Source organism: Panthera pardus, unplaced genomic scaffold (genome assembly GCF_024362965.1).
Source record: "Panthera pardus isolate Hobbes unplaced genomic scaffold, ASM2436296v1 HiC_scaffold_8, whole genome shotgun sequence".
In the NCBI taxonomy this organism is placed as follows: Eukaryota; Metazoa; Chordata; class Mammalia; order Carnivora; family Felidae; genus Panthera; species Panthera pardus.
In genome coordinates, this window is record NW_026527013.1 from 54480328 (window position 1) to 54499335 (window position 19008).

Here is a 19008-nt window from a genome sequence, read left to right on the forward strand (position 1 = left end):
GAGTAGGAGAGCAGTTGCAAGCAGGACAGCAATTGGGACAAGCAAGCTATGGTGAACCATAGGTAAGTCCAGAAAACAGAGGAGCACTCTTTTATAGAGGAAAAAGGGGAATTGGGAGGGGCTGTTATAAACAAAAAGTCCATTAAACTGGGAGCTCAAAGTGTAGTGGCTTTTTATTGGCTGAGTTGTGACAGTCTCTCATTGGCTGGGCTGTTGCTGGGCAAGGAGAAAAATCTTCCTTCATCTAGGGTGGTGATGAGGCATAAGCTTCTTCCTGTTGAGTCTTCAAAGGGCTGCAATAAAGGTACACCATGAGAGCTCCCCCTTCTGGCCTCCTAGCTCCATTTTAAATGAGGTTTCCTTTATTTGGTTTCATAGTCTCATGATGTAATTAAAGTCTGAAGGGTTCAAGATAAAACATTGTCAGGTTGTTGGTTATATTCATTTTGTGTCTAGGACCATGCCATGCACCAAAGGCCCATAAATGTCTAAAATGGGGTCCTTGCCCTTAAACTGCAGGGGACTATAATTGACTGTAATTAAGGGGACAAGATAGTATTTGAAACAGTGTAAAATATAGACGATTATGTAATTCAGAGCTATGATAAATTATACAGATCCTAAGTACCTTAAGAGTTTAGATTGGGGTAAATTGAACATTATGTTGTACTTTAGGAAGGCAAAATTCAAGACGTTTATTTATTTTTTATTTATTTATTTTTAAATATTTGATTTAAAAAAATTTAAAAATTTTTTTTAAATCTTTATTCTTGAGACAGAGAGAGAGAGACAGAGTGCGGGAGGGGAGGAACAGAGAAAGAGGGAGACACAGAATCCAAAACAGGCGTCAGGCTCTGAGCTGTCAGCACAGAGCCTGATGTGGGGCTCGAATTCATGAATTGTGAGATCATGACCTGAGCCGAGGTCAGATGCTTAACCGACGGAGCCACCCAGGCGTGCCCCCCCCCCATTTTTTTAATGTTTAATTTTGAGAGAGAGAGAAAGTGTGAGCAGGGGAGGGGCAGAGAGAGGTGGAGACACAGAATCAGAAGCAGGCTCCAGGCTCCAAGCTGTCAGCACAGAGCCAGATGTGGGGCTTGAACTTCTGGACTTAGGAGATCATGATCTGAGCTAAAGTTGGACACTTAACTGACTGAGCCACCCAGGCGCCCCAAATTTCAAGACATTTAGAGAAAATGAATTTTCATATCTGAGAGGAAGACAGTTTAAGACTTGGCCCAAATCAGACACTCAAATGATTTTCTGAGAATTCAACCCCAAATGATCCTTATGAAGAAGATCCCCACAGGAACCACTTTAATGAGCTTAGATTATCTACATTGCAGAAAGGGAGCCACAGGACCACGGATGACTGTAGAAGAGTGGTGCAGATCCTTTCCAAAATCTGGTACCTCATCACAGTAACCCACAGGTGTCAGGTGCTTGCACATGGGTGGCCTGTGCACTCAGAGGTGGGATGGCAGCTCTCTTGCCTTGTGTTGTAGGTGAGGACTAAAGCTTGGACAGGGCATCAGTTCTAGCCCCAACTCCCTTCTGATTTTCATTTTACCACCCTGTTTCCCCTCAGTGTGATACATGCCAAGCACATTTCCCCATAGGTTCAGAGAAAGAAAGCCCAGGAAACAGGCCCAGATCTGTTACCAACTAATAGGAGGAAGCTGAAGAACTCAGTGTCTGTGTTTGCTTCTATCAAGAGGGATGCCTAACTGGAAAGGGTGTAATATTCATCAGCCAGCTGTTGAATATATGTGAAGAATTACTATTATTTTAAAAATTATTTTTATTAAAGGAGGCTGTTGTTGTCCACAGAACCTATATAAAATTTTTTTTGGATTCTACATGTAATGCCTTTTTTCCCCCCATTGATAAAGCATGGAAACTGTTGCTATTATATTATCGACTGTGACATATGCTAATAATAATGAAAATAAGGGCCACAGATCATAGTGGTTAGATCTTGGGCTTTGGAGACAGACTGCCTGGGTTTGAATTCTGGTTCCACCTCCACTCAGTAGCAGTATATTTCCTGGCAAGTTATTTAGCTTCTCCGTCTTAATTTGTCTCATTTGTGAAATAGGTATAGGGTTGTGAGGGGTAAGTGAGCTGATACATGTAAAACATTTAAATTGTACTTGCACACATAGTAAATAAATGTACTTAATAAATGTTATCCACTGTTATTGTTAAAGTATTAAAGATAACAGAGATTTGTCATATTTGACAATAGTTCAAGTAGAAGGTAGAGAGTAGAAGGTAGTATAGCACAGACTCTACAGTCAGACCCAAGTTGAAATTCTGGCCCTGCCACTTGCTGGTCGTGTAATGTTGGGTGGGATAGTTGATTCCTCTGAGCTATGGTGTCCTCAACTACAAAACCGAGTAATAATTCTTACTTCATAGAATTGTGAGGATGAAATGAAATAATGCATTGGAAGAGCTCAGCACAGAGTATCTCTGCAAAATGCTCCAAGTACTCTTACCCGGGGTCTGTATTTCTAGATGACTTCAGGTATCAGGTGAATTTATCCCATGCTAAACCTTTGCAGTAGGCTGATTTGGCAGTGCTATCTAGCACATTTTTACTAGAGTCACCTGAACTAATGAAATCCCCTGCCGAGGGCATTCAAGAATCATTGCAATATGGCCCCAGCCTGTTGTTTTTCTAGCCTGATCTCCCCCTACTGCCTTACATATAGCCAAAGTTTCAGTCAAATTTGATTATTTAGATTATATGCTATTCCCCACCTTCATGTCTTTGCTTGTTCTGTTTTCTCTGCCTGAAATGCTGTACCCTCCAAATCTCCTCCTGCATGTCTCAAAAGCCCTATTTTTCTCACATACTTTTTTCTTCATGAAGCTTTTTCTCATCCTTTCTCCAAATCTTTTCTGCATCTTCCTCATTTGAATCCTGTAATATATGTTTTAATGTATCTCCTAAAACCTTTACACAGTATTATTCTGTAGTCATCTAATCTAAGAGGTCACTGATTGTAAAATACCGTTATTTTAAGTACCACTAAAAAACCAAAAAATGCTTCCAGTTAAGCTGACACATCATCAATTATAAGATACATAACCTCAGAGATTTTATTTTGAGAGAAATAGAGAACAAGCAGGGGAGGGATAGAGAGAGGGAGACAGAATCCCAAGCAGCCTTCGTTAAGTCAGTGCACAGCCTGATGCGGGGCTTGAACTCATGAACCTTGAGCTGAAATCAAGAGTCGGATGCTTAACCAACCAAGCCACCCAGGCACACCCTCCGCCCCCAACCTCAGAGATTTTAAAATGTGAAAAAAATGTATGCTTCAGAGTTGATGACATATGGTAGTTCTTTGTGAATGTGTCTGAGTCATATCTTCCCAGTGGATGGGATTTCTTTGAGGGCAGGGAGCGAATGTGATTTACTCATTTTGTATCAGTTACTATTGCCTAGCACCTAAAAGGCATTTATTAAATATCCAGTTGGTTGGAAATAATAATGATATTTTTATTTTATTTATTTTTTTAATGTTTTTATTTATTTTTGAGACAGAGAGAGACAGAGCGTGAGTGGGGGAGGGGCAGAGAGAGAGGGAAACACAGAATCCGAAGCAGGCTCCAGGCTCTGAGCTGTCAGCACAGAGCCCAACGCGGGACCTGAACTCACAGACTGTGAGATCATGACCTGAGCGGAAGTCGGATGCTCAACCGACTGAACCACCCAGGCGCCCCAGTAATGATATTTTAATAAATGACCAGTTTTTCAGAGACATGCGGATTTAGTAACCCTCACGCATTCTCTCAGTTTGTGTAGTCTTTATAGGAGAGTTAGTGCCTTCAACTGTTGACCCTTTGAATCATCTCTGGCGTCTGGACAAGTGGAAACTGGGACATGAAGCTAACTGCCAAGTAAATCGTGATTGAATGGACTGCCAAGGTGCGGTGGCTGAACGGAATTTGCAACCAAATGCAATTCTTAGCCATTATTTTTCTCTCTCATACACAAGCAGTATTTCATAATGGAAATAAAGTTTGCTTTCCTGGCCATTAGCAGACCTCATCCTTTTGGTTCCTAATTGTCCTTTTGTCTTGTCTTGTCTCCTGTTTAGTATATATGACCTCGCATTTAAGCCCGATGGAACGCAACTGATTTTGGCTGCAGGAAACAGATTACTGGTAGGATTTTGTCTGAGTTTCCTTTTTAAGTGCTTTTTTCCCTCTCCCTCTTGTAAGTGCTCTGAAATTTGACCCTTTATTTTTTAAGATAAAAAAGTCAAGGGCGGAAAAACCAGTCATTACTTTTTAATAGGGAAGGAAATGGGCTATTTAAAACAGGTAAGTAAACTGTCTATCAGATAGGAACCTGTGAACAATACCTCCTTTGGAGTCATTAATCTTTCCCTTTTTACTTTGAGACACCCATGAAAGAGTTGAAAACAATTAATCAAAATGCCTTTGAAACTGGGCTAGTGTCAGTTCACATTTTGTCCCCCTGAAAAATTTAAGCAACAAGACTGAAGGGGTTCCCTCCCTGAGAAGCCAGATAGCTTGACCCCAACTTTTAGGCATTGGCCTACCTAAACAATTCCATATGGATGCTGTCCTTTTTTCATATTTTCAAAGAATATAGCTAGTCTGGAACTTATCCCAGTATATAAAAGTAATTTTCAGAGGACTCTTTATGTTTGACCTAAAAACCTTTGTATGATCTCTCCTTCCTCCTGCGTAAGTCCACTTCCCCTTGCTCTGTTGTCTCTAGATATGCAGACTGACTGATCTCCATTCTCTTTATGGTAACTACATAATCTTAAAGCCTTGGTTACATTGTTCTGCAGACTTCTTCTCGCCAGGGTAAACAATCCAAATTCTTTTACTTTTTTTTCATAGGTTATCTTCTCTAACACTGTTTTTGGAGGGTTTTGCCTTGATTACTCAGATAGTGTGTTTTTTAAATATCCACACATTTATAGATGTTACAGTGCTACAAAATATCCTAAATCCATGTTACAGCTGGGTTTTATAATATTTCCTCTGATTTGTAAACCTGGAGTTCAGGTCTATGACTTTCAAACTCTTGATAGCAAATATGAAACATTTCTCTATTATGTTGATACTGGAGTCAGGCTAGAACTAAAATTTAATCATGTTGTAGCTGACTCTTTGTGTGTGTTGGCTTTATTTGGGAGGGTTTAGCTTGATTGGTCATATATCCAAATTCACATAAGATGAATGAACTTTGTAGTGAAGTTCCACAGAGTGAAGTTCTATTTCTCAAGAATTAATGATATGTTCCTGGCCATGTAATTCACAGAGTTGGGACCTCTACTTTTTGTGTTTCTCCACTTAGAGTCACATTCTTTCTGGGTTTTTTTGGTGTAGTTTTTACTTGATGCAAATTTAGAATATTGACAAATGTTTTGTCATTTAAACAACAACAACAACAAAAAGCAGCAGCAACCTGCAGGAATTCTGACTAATAGATGTCATGTGGATAATGTGTAATTTTGTGTCTTTTTGCCAGGTTTATGACACCTCTGATGGCACCTTACTTCAGCCCCTAAAGGGACACAAAGATACTGTGTACTGTGTGGCGTATGCAAAGGATGGTAAGAGGCTGCTCTGGTTTTATACCCTCTGTAATGGTCTCATAGCTGCCATTTTTCTCCTTAGTCACTCCTTAATTAGTGTTAGTAAGCTGACATACAACTCACAATCACAGAAGATAGTTAAGTTTCTTACTTTATTTCAATCATTCAAGTCAATAAGGGCCATCTATGTGCCAGGTATTATTCTAGGTGCTTGAGATAATGAAGTAAATTAAACAGTATGCTGGAAGTAGGGCAGAATAAGGGGAGTTGAGAATGCTGGATGGGGCAGGGGATGGGTATGGGAAAGGAAAGGGTGGTGACGGTGGGCTTATTAAGATAGGGACAGATGAGCAAAGTCTTGAAGGTGGAGAGGCAGTGAGATTCTGATAGTGGGCATCCAGAAGAAGAAAAACCATAGCAAAGGCTCTCAGGTGGGAGTGTGCCTTCCAGGGGCTTTCGTGGAGTGAGTCAGGGGGAACAGTAGGGGATAAGGATAGAGAGGTAATAGGTATGGATGGGGTGGCCAGATCATGTTGGCTGTTATAAGGACTTTGACTTAGATTCTCAGTGAAAATGGGGAACCACTAAAGACTTCTGAGCAGAGGAGAGATCTGATTTGATTTATATTTTTAAAAGGATCCCTTTAGCTGATGTTTTAGAAACAGTCTGCAGGGGGTAAGGGTTGGAGCAGGGAGACGAGTGAAGAAAGCATCATCCAGGCAACTTTTGTAACACTAGTGATGGTGGCTCAGATCTGTGGGAGCAAAGGAAGTAGTAAGGAGTGGTCAGATTCTGGATATGGTTTGAAGGTGGAGCAAACAGGATTGCCTGAAAGACGGTGTGTGTGGTGTGAAGAAAGTAGTCAGGTGTGACTCTAAGGGTTTTGACCTGAGCTACTGAAAAGGTTGGAGTTGCTTTCCACTGAGATGGGAAAGGTTTCAGGTAGAAAAACTTACAGTGGAAGATCAGGAGTTCAGTTTAGGACATGTTGAATTCGAGAAACATTGATGCTGGAGGGGAGAGGGGAAGGACTTGCCAGGAAAGAGTTGTTGAGTTGGCAAGAGGAGATGGGATCTATGACCTAGATGGGACATGGTGGGAAGGTAGAAGGTACCACCACGATGTTGGCAAGTGGGGGCATGTGGTATTAGGAATCTAATGGAAATTCTTTTCCATTCTTTCAGTGAAGTAGGAAGCAATGTCACCTGAGAGTGAGGATGGGGAGGGAGGTATCAGAGTTGAGGAGAAAGGAAAAACTGGAAAATTGCCATTTAGGAGAATGGCTGAGTAAATGTACTGTGAAATCCCAAGCAATACGAAAGGCCCACTTGAAGCTGGTTATGAATTGAAAATGAGATTCATTGGTGTGATTATGTCTTTCTCTCCACTACTTGAGCTGCATAGATGCAGGGACAGGGGTGGTGGAGACTTGGATTTAACCAGGTTGGTAGATTTGCAGGCACCTCTGAAGATGAAATAAGAGGGCAAGGGAGTGGAGGATGTATGTGAAGCAGTGATCATATACAGTGACTTTGAACTGTCGGCCATTGTAATGAGGGATTAGAGGACCACAGGGGGGTGGGCAGTGGAGAGGTTCTGGTGGACTTGAAGAGGGTTATTGGATGTGGTAAGGTGACAAAGAGGAGAAGTGGCAGTCAGAGAATGGGTGCATTCTCTATGTGGGATTAGTGGAAAGAACATGGACTTTGGAATGAGATGGTTCTACGTTCCAATCCCAAAGGTTCTGGGAGTTTGAGGTAGTTATTGAGTCTTCTTGAGTCTCAATTTCCTCATGTGTCAAACGGATATAGGATGAGAGGTAACATTCTGTGACCACTGCTGAGAAGGCACAAAATTGGAATGTTACAATGCTTGAACAAACTTTGGAGATCAGTCAGGTTCCAGGTTTTTAACTTCTTTTGGATGATGAACCTCTTTGAGAATCCAATGAAAGCTATAGACCTCTTCGTAGAAAAGTGCACATTCTTCATATATACACACGATTTTGTGGGTATAGTTTTAGTGTCATCTAGCCCAATGTCTTCATTTTAGCCCATCATAAAGACATGGAAAAGTCAAGTAACCTGCTAAGGTCATGTAGCAAGTCAGTGGCAAAAACATTATTTCTTGCCTCATAGTCAAGTATGCTCTGCCACAGTAGCCATGGTTTTTTTTGGTTGTTTTGTTTTGTTTTGTTTTTATGTGTGTGTTTGAGTTCAAATTCAGAGTAATGCCATGAGAAGGCCTTGGGGTCCTCTGGAGTTATAAGCCTGGGGACTCTTTGGCTTACTATGCCACTAGGGCCCTTGAGGGTGTCAGAGTGTGGCCTGCCATTAGTGGCATTTGTCAGCATTTGCAGAGTCCTGTCACACATATCATCAGATTTGATCTTCCCAACAACCCTCTGGAGCACTCAGAGAAGTTCTCAGCTCCTCTCACGGAGGAGAAAACAGGTTTGGAGCAATTACGGTGGCAGCCGGTCATGGTGGCAGCCGGTGACGGTGGCACATATGTGCCTGCCCCAGATCCTCCTGACTGCAGAGCCCTCATGCCTTCTAGTATTTCATGCTGCCTCTTCATGACACATAATGATTGAGAAGTCTTTTAATTCCTCTCAATCGGCCTTTTCTCCTTGGATCTAGAAAGGGAAATGCTCTCAATTATGGTATTGCTCTTTAAGTTTGCTTGTTTCCAGTGTCTCCCTTAAGTTTAGCAAATACTTAATGAACAGCCATGATATAAAGGTATGTAAGAACTAGTTATTTTGGTTCAAGAAAAACATGACAATATGAAGAAATAATTGTAATAGTAGCTAATATTTTTTTAAGCATTGATTATATTCTGGGTACTGTCTGAAATACTTTAATCTCATTTAATCATCACAACAACTGTGAGGTGAATACTATTGTTGCAGCCGTTTTTCAGATGAGGAAATGAAAGCATGGAGATGTTCAGGAACTTATTTCAGGTCCGGCAGCTGGTACCATCACTGGGAATTCCAACTCAGACTCTGAGCCCATAGCCCATACTCTTCAACACCATGTCTTACTGTCTGCCAGTGTTGGGGGAGTAGTGACAGGAATAATAACAAATAAAAGCAGCTTCTGAAAAATAAATACATACATACATACATACATACATACATACATACATACATGCAGCTTCTGTGTATTTAATAGATGCAGCAGTATCATATGGCTCACCCAAATATCTACTGTTCCAGCCATTGTGAAAGGTGTTTTACAGATATCATCTTAGTTGTCGCCCTGCACAAAGTCTCTGAGGAAGGTGTTACTACCCCTTTTTGTTTCAGATGTAGAAGCTCAGAAAACAATGACTTGCTCAGAAAACAGGTCAACTTCTATTTGCCTTAAGAACAAAGTCTAAAAATCCTTAACAAAGGTTACAAAATCTGGCCCATGGTTAATTCTTCTTCTTTTTTTTTTTTTATATAATTTATTGTCAAATTGGCTAACATACAGTGTGTAAAGTGTGCTCTTGGTTTTTGGGGTAGATTCCCATGGTTTATCACTTACATACAACACCCAGTGCTCATCCCAACAAGTGCCCCCCTCAATGCCCATCACCCATTTTCCCCTCTTCCTCACTCCCCCCATCAACCCTCAGATTGTTCTCTGTATTTAAGAGTCTTTTATGGTTTGCCTCCCTCATTCTCTGTTTATAACTATTTTCCCCCTCCCTTCCCCCATGGTCTTCTGTTAAGTTTCTCAAGATCCACATATGAGTGAAAACATATGATATCTTTCTCCGCCTGACTTATTTCACTCAGAATTATCATGGTTAATTCTTCCTTATCTCTCTCCAGAGTAGGTGAAGACTCCTTATTGTTTGCGCCTTGATACTCTGCTCCACCTCTTAAGTACTACTTGCAAATTTGCAACAATGTAATTAATAAGTAATTACTTATTATATGTTGCCTCTCTAGTCCATTCTTTCATGGTTTTCAAAGAATTTTAAAAACTTTAATACAGTTCAAATCAGTGTGCCAAGTTCATTTCAGGTCCTTCTGTGCCAGACCTGGGGGCAGGGACTGTTTCAGTTTCTCTTCTTTCTCTCTGTCTGTGATGACGAAAGTGTAAAGGTATCTACTGCATCGAACATCAAACTTCATGTTATCCTTATCTTTATTTAATTTCATTTATTCTATTTTTAAAAAATGTTTTATTTGTTTTTGATAGAGAAGGGGACAGAGGATCCAAAGTGGGCTCTGTGCACACAGCAACAAGCCCGATGTGGGGTTCAAACTCAAAGAACTGTGAGATCATGATCTGAGCCGAAGTTGGGTGCTCAACCAACTTAGCCACCCAGGCGCCCCATGCTTATTTTTCTTGATCTTGATGGATTTGGCATCCTTTCATCTGGCTGTGAGCAGAAAATCCTTGATTTCTTCAATTTGGCAAGGCGTGGCTATGAGGGGCACAAGGGAGCGTGCAGCTGGCACCACCCGAGAGACCTAGTCCATTCTTTCATAAAGCCCAAGTAGTGTGGACATGAAAATCTCATTTGTTGCTCTTGCTTAAAGCCTTTCTTTGAGTTAAAGAACAAGATCTTGACTATGGCCTTGAAGCTGCTAGAGATCTATCCTCTACCCACCTCCCCCTTGGCTCTTGGTATTCCATGCTGCTGCCTCTCAGCCACTCAGACATACCAGGCTTTTCTTACCTCAAGGCCTTTGTATATCTTTTCTATCCATGTGGATGGGTCTTTTGCCTCTACCTGGCTAAGCTTTGCTCATCCTTTAGGTCTCAACTGAAGGTTCTCCTCCTGAGAAGCTTTTCCCTCATCTAAATTACATCCCCCAGTTATTCTCTTTCCTAGGACTCACTTCATTTCTTAGCATATTATGTTCATGTTAGATTTAATTCATTCAATGCCTACTTTTCCCACTACACTAAACTCTGTGAAGGTAGGGATTACATGTGCTTTAATTACTACTTAATCCTTAGCATAGAACATGATACTTAACATGTGGTAGGCCCTCAATACATCTTTGTTTACTCAGTGCCAGAAAAAGTAAAATTTGAACCCAAACTTCCTGAACTGCCAGCCAGTACTGATAAGAAAAAGAAGTAGAGGGGCGCCTGGGTGACTGTCGGTTGAGCATCTGACTCTTGATTTTGGCTGAGGTCATGATCCCAGGGTCGTGGGATTGAGCCCCATGTTGGGCTCCATGCTAAGTGTGGAGCCTCCTTAAGATTCTCTCTCTCTTTCTCTCTCTCCCTCTGCTCCTCTCCCCCTCCAACTCTCTCTAAAAAAACAAAAACAAGTAGAGAAGCAGCTGACACTTGCTAGTTAACCTTAAAGAACTAGTTTTCTAAGAAACTCCTTTCTAGGAAATACTCTTTGAGAAATGCTGGTTTAAAACAAATATGAGTTTTCTTTTTAAAACACTTTTAGGCAAGCGCTTTGCTTCTGGATCGGCTGATAAAAGTGTTATTATCTGGACCTCAAAATTGGAAGGCATTCTGAAATACACGTAAGTAACCATTTAGGTGTGCAGTATTATTGGTTTGGCTCTGATTGAGCTACTGTAGCAAAAGCCCCTTAAAAATAATATAAGGAAGAACTTTTTTTCTCTGCAATTGAGTTTGAGGTTAAGTTATAGATAGGAGTATATGGTGGGTATAGGAAAGTTGGGTAATGAACAAATGAATGAACATTTGAGCACAACTAGCCTGGCCAGCACTGAGCTAGGTGTTTTCATATAGCTCTGTTTAGTTACTCTGACACCACAGATTCCACCTGAGTCCAACTTGTCCCCTTCTAATGCCCCCATTTCAGGGAATGGCGTCACATCCACCCAGTTTCAACAGCCAGAAACTTGGAGTCAGTGTGCACCAGGCTTCCTCTCTGCAGAGACTTTGCTCATGTTCTTCCCGTTCTTCCCATTCCTCCTCCGCCAGGTTAACCCTACTTGCTCTGCAGATCTTAGGCTCATATGTTGCTTCTATTTGAAGCCGTTCCTGCCCCTCTAGACTCAGTCAGGTCTCCTTCCTGGTATTTCTCACAGTTGTAGTTTTACATTTATTCTGGTGATCGATGGCTGTCTCCCATCAGCCTGTAAATTCTGTGAAGGCAAACACTGCATCTATTTTTGCTTACCCATGTGTTCCTGGTGCTTAGTGCAATGTCTGGCCCATAATCAGTACTTAACAAATGATTTTTTTCTTTTTAATTGTGATGAAATACACATAACGTAAATTAATCATCTTAACCGTTTTTTTATGTGTACAGTTCAGTTGTATTAAGTACATTCATGTTGTTATATAAAATCTCCATAGCTCTTTTCATCTTGCAAAACTAAAACTCCGTACCCATTAAACAACTGCTATTCCCTGGGCCCTCAGGCCTTGGCAATCAGTATTTTACTTTCTGTCTCTATGAATTTGACTTCTTTAGGCACCTTATGTAAGCAGAATCATATAGTATTTGTCATTTTGTGACTGATTTATTTCACTTAGCCTAAAGTCCACTAAGTTTATCCATGTATCAGAATTCCCTTCCTTTTTAAGGCTGAATTATATTCTAGTGTGTGGATATAGCACATTTTGTTTATCCATTCATCTGTCATTGATGGACGTTGAGTTGCTTCTACTTCTTGGATATTTTGAATAATGCTGTTATGTACATGGGTATATACATCAATGAACAACTTTTGAATGAGTGAATAAATAAATGAGCGAATGAATGAATGAAGTTATAAGCAAAACGTTACCTAGAAGCGAAGAAATAAAATAGAGGCTGAGATGACATACGTGACTCACTCAGCTTTCGCTATTGTCTCAGGATTTGCCGTGTTTCCAGATCTTGGCCTGTAACATCTTCATTGCATCTCCATCCTGTATTTCCAGGCCTCCACAAAGCAATAATTAACAGCCGTGAATAAAGCACTTCCTGTGTACCTGGTGCTAGGCTAGGTACTGTACATCATTATCTTATCAGCTCACAAACCAGAGGTATCAAGAGTGCTGGTCCTGGAGGAGGTTGCATTTAAACCAGGCCAGTCTGGTGGGTAATGTTTAAGAGAGGAAAATGGTGGGTGAGGGGCAATCCAGCAGAGGAGAATTCATCCCTGTGCTTTTTGTTGATCACTGGCATAAGAGCCTGTAGTGTGTAGTCAGAGAGACTGTGGGCTCATCATAAAATCTTCAGTTGTTGCCACTGAAGCATTTGTGGTTTGCTGCATAATAATCTATAGTTGTTTACTTGTTAGGCACAATGATTCTATCCAGTGTGTCTCCTACAACCCTGTTACCCACCAACTGGCATCTTGTTCCTCTAGTGACTTTGGTAAGTTCTGATTCCTGATGTCTTGTCCTGGAGTTACTGAAAATCTGGGCAAAAAATGTTGAAATCCATCCAGAATGTGGTGGTTTTGTCCTGAGAGAGTTCATGCTACTTCCCTGCCTTTAATAGCTGAGGGGAGGCTGACAGTTATCTTTAAATTGTAGAGAAACCAAAAGAGTGAATGGTGACATTGAATCTGGTACAAAATCTGGGAGACAGCAGGAAGGGCCCCAGGGAGGGAAATGGTAAGAAGGGTGGGAGAGCACAGACATAACGTTATGCTGCTGCCTCTGGGGAACCTTCCCACCTCACCTGGCAGGAACCAGTGATTGTCTCCACTTCTGTGTCCCCCAGCATCCTTGTATGTGTGAAATTCTTCACTATTTCAACTTGTGCTTCTTGTGTAGTGTGTCACCATTACTTGTCTGGTGGCTGTAGCTGTCCTTCCTGAGGGGCTGGATACCCTGAGGAGATTACTGTGGCCCCACTCATGGCATTGGCATGGTGCTGACACAGAGGAGAGGCCAGTGAAATGGCCCTTGAGGCAGGGAGGGAAGGAGCAGAGGCCTGTAGGTTATCTCTGTCAAGACCAATTTTGCTTTAAGCTCATCAGTTCTGTCTTCCTTGCTGACAGTGGGTACAACAGAACAGCCATTATTGAGGAGTGAGAGACCATGTAATCCCTCTCAGTGTTTCACGGTCCTTATCCTACCTGTGTACCTCACTGCCAGAGTGACAGAGATCTGAGGTTCAAGAGAGAATATAATTGAAAGCACATTGTATAAAAGGGAAAGGGACTGTCATTCATTAAAAATGTTAACCCCTATGTGAGGCACTGGTCTGTGTGCTTACTTTTTTTGTTGTTTATTTATTTATTTTGAAGGAGAGAGAGCATATACAGGTGTATATGTGAACATGGGAAGGACAGAGAGAGAGAGAGAGAGAGAATCCCGACACAGGACTTGATCCCATGAATCATGAGATCATCACTTGGGTGAAATCAAGAGTTGGACGCTTAACCAACTGAGCCACCCAGATGCCCCTTTGTGCTTACTTTTGTGATTAAAAAGACAACATAGAATCCCTGCCCTCAAAGAGCTTGTGGTTTGGGGCAGGTAGAGAGGTAGAATTTGTAAAAATAGAATATCAAGTAATAATAATAATAATAACAATTAATAATAATAATAAAATATTTGTTGAATGCTTGTGATGTGCTAGGCACTGTACTGAGAGTTAAAATGAATTCCTATTTGAGCTGTATGACCACCCCTAAGGTCAGATATTCTCATTCCCACACCACTGATGAAAAAGAACTGGGGCTTAGAGTGGTTTGGTGACTCACTTGAGGTTGCCCAGCTGATAAGTGGTGGAACCAGGGCTTGGACCTCGGCCATGCAATTATATCTAAGGCATGATCTGCTAAATAGTGCTGAGGGAGGCCCAGGAGGGAGAGGTTTCCTTTGCTGGAGGCTCCAGGTAGGCTCAGTGGAGCATAGACAAGATGTATAAAAGTTGAACATTTGCGGGAGGCATTCTAGACCAGGGAGAGGGAGAAACAAATAGCTTGTTTGATGTTGCACCTTGCTATGTAAGTATATTATTGCCCTGGATTTATTTTCTTGATCATACTTCATGGCTCAGGCAAAGAGTAGAACTTGTTCGTGTTGCCTAGATGTACACCTGTTGTAGGGCACTGAGCCACTAGCAGGAGGCAGTAAACCAAAAGTGGCCAGTGTGCCTTGGACAAGGCACAGTCTAGACAGGGTCATGTGCTGTTGGTGAGGCCTGAGAGAGGAAACTGATTTTTAGGAAGCATCGTTCATTACTTTGGATGCTGATTGTACCCTGGTTGTAATGTAATAGTTATGAACTGTGATGTTGCCATTTCTTTGAGTTAAACCTCTGAAATTCACCAATCTAGGGGCGCCTGGGTGGCTCAGTCGGTTGAGCGTCCGACTTCAGCTCAGGTCACGATCTCGTGGTCTGTGAGTTCGAGCCCTGCGTCGGGCTCTGGGCTGATGGCTCAGAGCCTGGAGCCTGCTTCCGATTCTGTGTCTCCCTCTCTCTCTGCCCCTCCCCCATTCATGCTCTGTCTCTCTCTGTCTCAAAAATAAATAAAACGTTAAAAAAAAAAAAAGAAAAAAAAAAAGAAATGAAATTCACCAATCTAGAAATTCACCAATCTACCTTGCTGTTTTTTCTTTTTCTTTTGAAATAATTATAGATTTGCTGTCAGTTGCAAAGATAGTAGAGTTCTACCAGGAAATGAGGCCTGGTACAACATGTGTATATAGTTCTGTCATTTCATCACGTGTGTAGATTACCATTGCCACAAAGACATTCCTTTATCTCCATCCCCCTCCTATTATCCCTAATCCCTGGCATCTGGTAACCATTAAGCTGTTCTCCATATCTATAGAATTTTGCCATGTTGAGAATGTTATAAAATGAAAGCATATAGTACATGACTTTTTGAGATTGGCTTTTTCATACAGCATAAAGCCCTGGAGGTGTATCAATGGTTTGTTTCTTTTTATTGCTGAGTAATATTCCATCTAATCTTATCTTCCTTTATATATTTTGTGTTGAAGGCTTGTGGTCTCCTGAACAGAAGTCTGTCTCCAAACATAAATCCAGTAGCAAGATCACCTGCTGCAGGTGAGTTAAAGGCAGCTCTGAAGCTTTATATTCCCTCCTCTTCTAAACAGACTCTTAGAATCTGGTTAGGTCACACAGTGGAAAAGTTCTTGTGTGACCTAGTTGGTTTGGGCCCCTATGTTTTCTCTTTTCTTTTACTGTCTCCTTGATGGGAAGGACCTGTGCCTTTGATCATCAAGCAAAAGAGAACTACAAGTTGCCTTCCTGTAATTATCTAGTAATAAGTCTCCTCAGCTAGAAAGCTATACTCAGTGGAGGTTTTCTGGAGGTGCGAGGCTGTCCTTGTCCAGGCAGCATGTGTGCTAAGAGAAAGCATAGGCTTTGATACTAGACCTGGATTTAAATCCAGATTTAGTCACTGATAGGCTCTGTGACCCTAGGAGGTTCCTCATTTTACAAATAGAGATAAAAATACTCAATAGGGCTGTTGTGAAATGTGCACAAACTGAGTATAAAACAACACAGTACCTGATGCATTAAAGACTCTATAAATAGGAGCTATTCTGGCTGTGCAGATTCTGAGTGTAGCCATTCTTTCATTCAATATCTGTTAAACACTTATTTGAGAAGCTAGGTATACACCAAGACACAGATTCTGTTCTTAGATGCTCTTATAGTAGGAGGAGGTTGAAATGGTGAGTGGAGAATAGAGGCTGGCTCAGTGTTGCAAGCACAAGCTAAGGGCTTTCATGGAGGTATGTACAGAAAACCGTGGGAGCTCAGGAAAGGGTGATACTGCCTTCACATCTCACTGTCGATTTTAAAAATAAATGGGGCTTGATGTTTGGTCCTCTGATTTTTATATCAGGACCAGGATGAGCCCTTCTGTTGCTGCCTCATTAGACTATATTTTGACCAGGGCATCCTCCTCACTGGCTTTACCTTCTGTGTGTTCCTTTCCCTCTCCCCATGCCCTTTCGTTGGTTGTATGAACAGCTGGACAAATGATGGTCAGTACCTGGCTCTAGGAATGTTCAATGGGATCATCAGCATACGGAACAAAAATGGTGAGGAAAAAGTGAAGATTGAGCGGCCAGGGGGCTCCCTCTCCCCCATATGGTCCATCTGCTGGAACCCTTCAAGGTAATCTTATAGCTGTCCTCCTTCTAGGACAAATACTATTAAGAAAAAGAGCTTTCTCAGCAGGCTGAATTCTCTTCCTAAGGTGTCCCTCCATTCAAAAGCTTCTCACTCCATTTGACTGATGTTTTGGAACCCATTCCATTTGAATGGAATTTTTTAAGAGCCCATCTTGAGTTTTGGAATGAATCCCAGAGATTTTAGCTAAGCAGATGAACTATCTAGGCCAGCCCAAAGCATGCGCGCGCGCGCTTGTGTGTGTGTGTGTGTGTGTGTGTGTGTGTGTATGTTTGTGTGTTTGTGTGTGCATATGCTACAGAAAGCCCATTTCTTTATGAATTAATAGCTCACCTGTTTGCTGTGGCTTTATTTGGGTCTTTTCCCTTTTTCATTTCTTCCCTTCAATTCTGGGCAGAACATGTGCCCACCCAATAATAAATAGCTGTTTCATGAGCCTTTTTTGCTGCCCTTGCCAAAAAAGTAAAAATTAAGTCTAGAAATGTCCTCAAAGCCTATAGTTCCACAAACAATTGGCATCTACCTTCTCAAACCTTACACACACTTTCCCTCTTCTGCCCATGTGACTTTAAGGGTAGACTAATAACTTTAGGTGCTATTTGTATAATCCTCTAATATTATTAAATTCCTGGTATCCCCCACAAAGTCCTCTGAAGTAAAGGACTTAATTGTTTACCAGCCCAATGTCATTTTACAGGTGGTACCTACTTGATTTACAAGGTTGTTTGATTCCATTGCCTTTCTTACACCAGATTATTATGCTTCTTCCTGAATAATTGTGTCCAGCCCAGGGCTGTACCATGCATATCTAATGCCTTCAAAGGCCATTAGCCTACCCCAGAGTTCCTGCTGTTTGATTTTGTGGCCACAGATGACTTTGTGGCTGCACGGTACCATTTTTAATTCATGAGAAGCAGGATGCCCAGTATACCTGGTTGCTGTCCTCTTCCGGGCAGGGTTCAGGGGCTTCTTGACAGGTTTTGAAATTATAGCTTTAGTGCAGTTCTAGGCAACATGATTGTGAACAACCACTTACTATCTACAGCCGATGGGAGAATTTCTGGATGAACAGAGAAAACGAGGATGACCAGGAAGTCATGGTCGACAGATATTTTCAGGAAATCCCTTCCACTCTGAAGTCAGCAGTGTACAGTAGTCAGGGTAGTGAGGCAGAGGAGGAAGAACCAGAGGAAGAGGACGACAGTCTCAGGGACGACAACTCGTGAGTGTGTCCTGAGGAGCAAGAGCCCCCCTCCCCCCTTGGAAGGGTCGAGGCCCCAGCATAGACCTGCCAGGCAGACACTGCTCTGAAGTTCCTTTCTAAGAGGGTTGGGGGAATTGTTGGTGAAAGCTCCCCCAGCAAGGGGGAGAGCCCACCCTTATAATTTATGTTATAAAATGATTCTTTGGGAAACTTAGGAAATACTGAAAATCTAAAGGAGAACTTTTTAAAGGTTCAACTTTTTAAAAAGGTTCAACTTTTTTGTAAAACCCTATCCGCTGAGGGAATCATTATTAGCATTTCAGTGTATTTCCCCCTCAGTCTTTCAGTGTGTTCATATGATTAAATAAATCATATCTGACTCTTTTTTTCCACTTAGCCACCATAAAGCAGTCTCTTTCTGGTAACATTAATGGTCCTTTTAAAAAGAGGCTTTTTAATACCTGCATAGGATACGCTGTGTGGATGCATCATAATTCATTTAACACTTCCTCTATTACTAGACACCTTTCTTAGCCTGTTCCCATAGTGTACCTTACCTTGTATTTGACAGGACATGTATCGGAGAGGAAGCCCTTGCCTTACCCACAATCCTCACACCCAAATCCTGGCTGTCTAGGCATTCTCTCTTGTTTTTGATCGAGTTTACCTATAAGGAAAACATTGGCATACTGGAATGGGGAAAGCTGGGGTAGCCAGGATATTCTGATTGGGCAAAAGTGATCTAGCTTGGGACTTTGCAAACTGTGCTCTTTGATATCTGGGGTTCCTTGGAAGAAGGAGGTGGGAGATGAGGGACAAGGAAAGGAACAAAGGGTGGGCTTCAGGTCCCTATTTTTGCTTCAGTCAGATCGGCCCCTTTTATTGCTTGACATGAGATTTTGTCCCACTTCCAGGAATAAAAAAGAGAAAAGGGAAAAAGGAGGTTGAAAACTATCAACCCAATTGATACATGTGACCTCCATAAGAAGGTTCACCATGGGCTGGGTTCCTGGACTGTGTTTGGACCTCATATGAATCCTACAGAGTTCACCTGCAGGTCCCTTCCTGTTAACATCCCTCTCCATCTTCATCTTTTTTCCCTTAGTTGTGAATTAGTGCCTATATTTGCCAGTTTGCCACCCTTGGCTATGT

At 41.7% G+C, this 19008-nt stretch overlaps 1 protein-coding gene across 4 annotated transcripts in view; it reads left to right on the forward strand.

The window, feature by feature from the left end:
* The window catches only part of IFT122 (intraflagellar transport 122), a 72252-nt gene that overhangs the window by 3363 nt on the left and 49881 nt on the right, over positions 1-19008 (forward strand). For 2 of the 4 annotated variants that reach the window (XM_053898408.1, XM_053898407.1), the window contains exons 2-8: positions 4110-4176; positions 5522-5606; positions 11007-11085; positions 12823-12899; positions 15488-15554; positions 16491-16637; positions 17698-17874. In XM_053898408.1, the coding sequence (XP_053754383.1) occupies positions 4110-4176; positions 5522-5606; positions 11007-11085; positions 12823-12899; positions 15488-15554; positions 16491-16637; positions 17698-17874 (699 nt within the window). The remainder of the gene's footprint in view (positions 1-4109; positions 4177-5521; positions 5607-11006; positions 11086-12822; positions 12900-15487; positions 15555-16490; positions 16638-17697; positions 17875-19008) is intronic. The other 2 variants (XM_053898410.1, XM_053898409.1) reach the window with 1 other exon arrangement.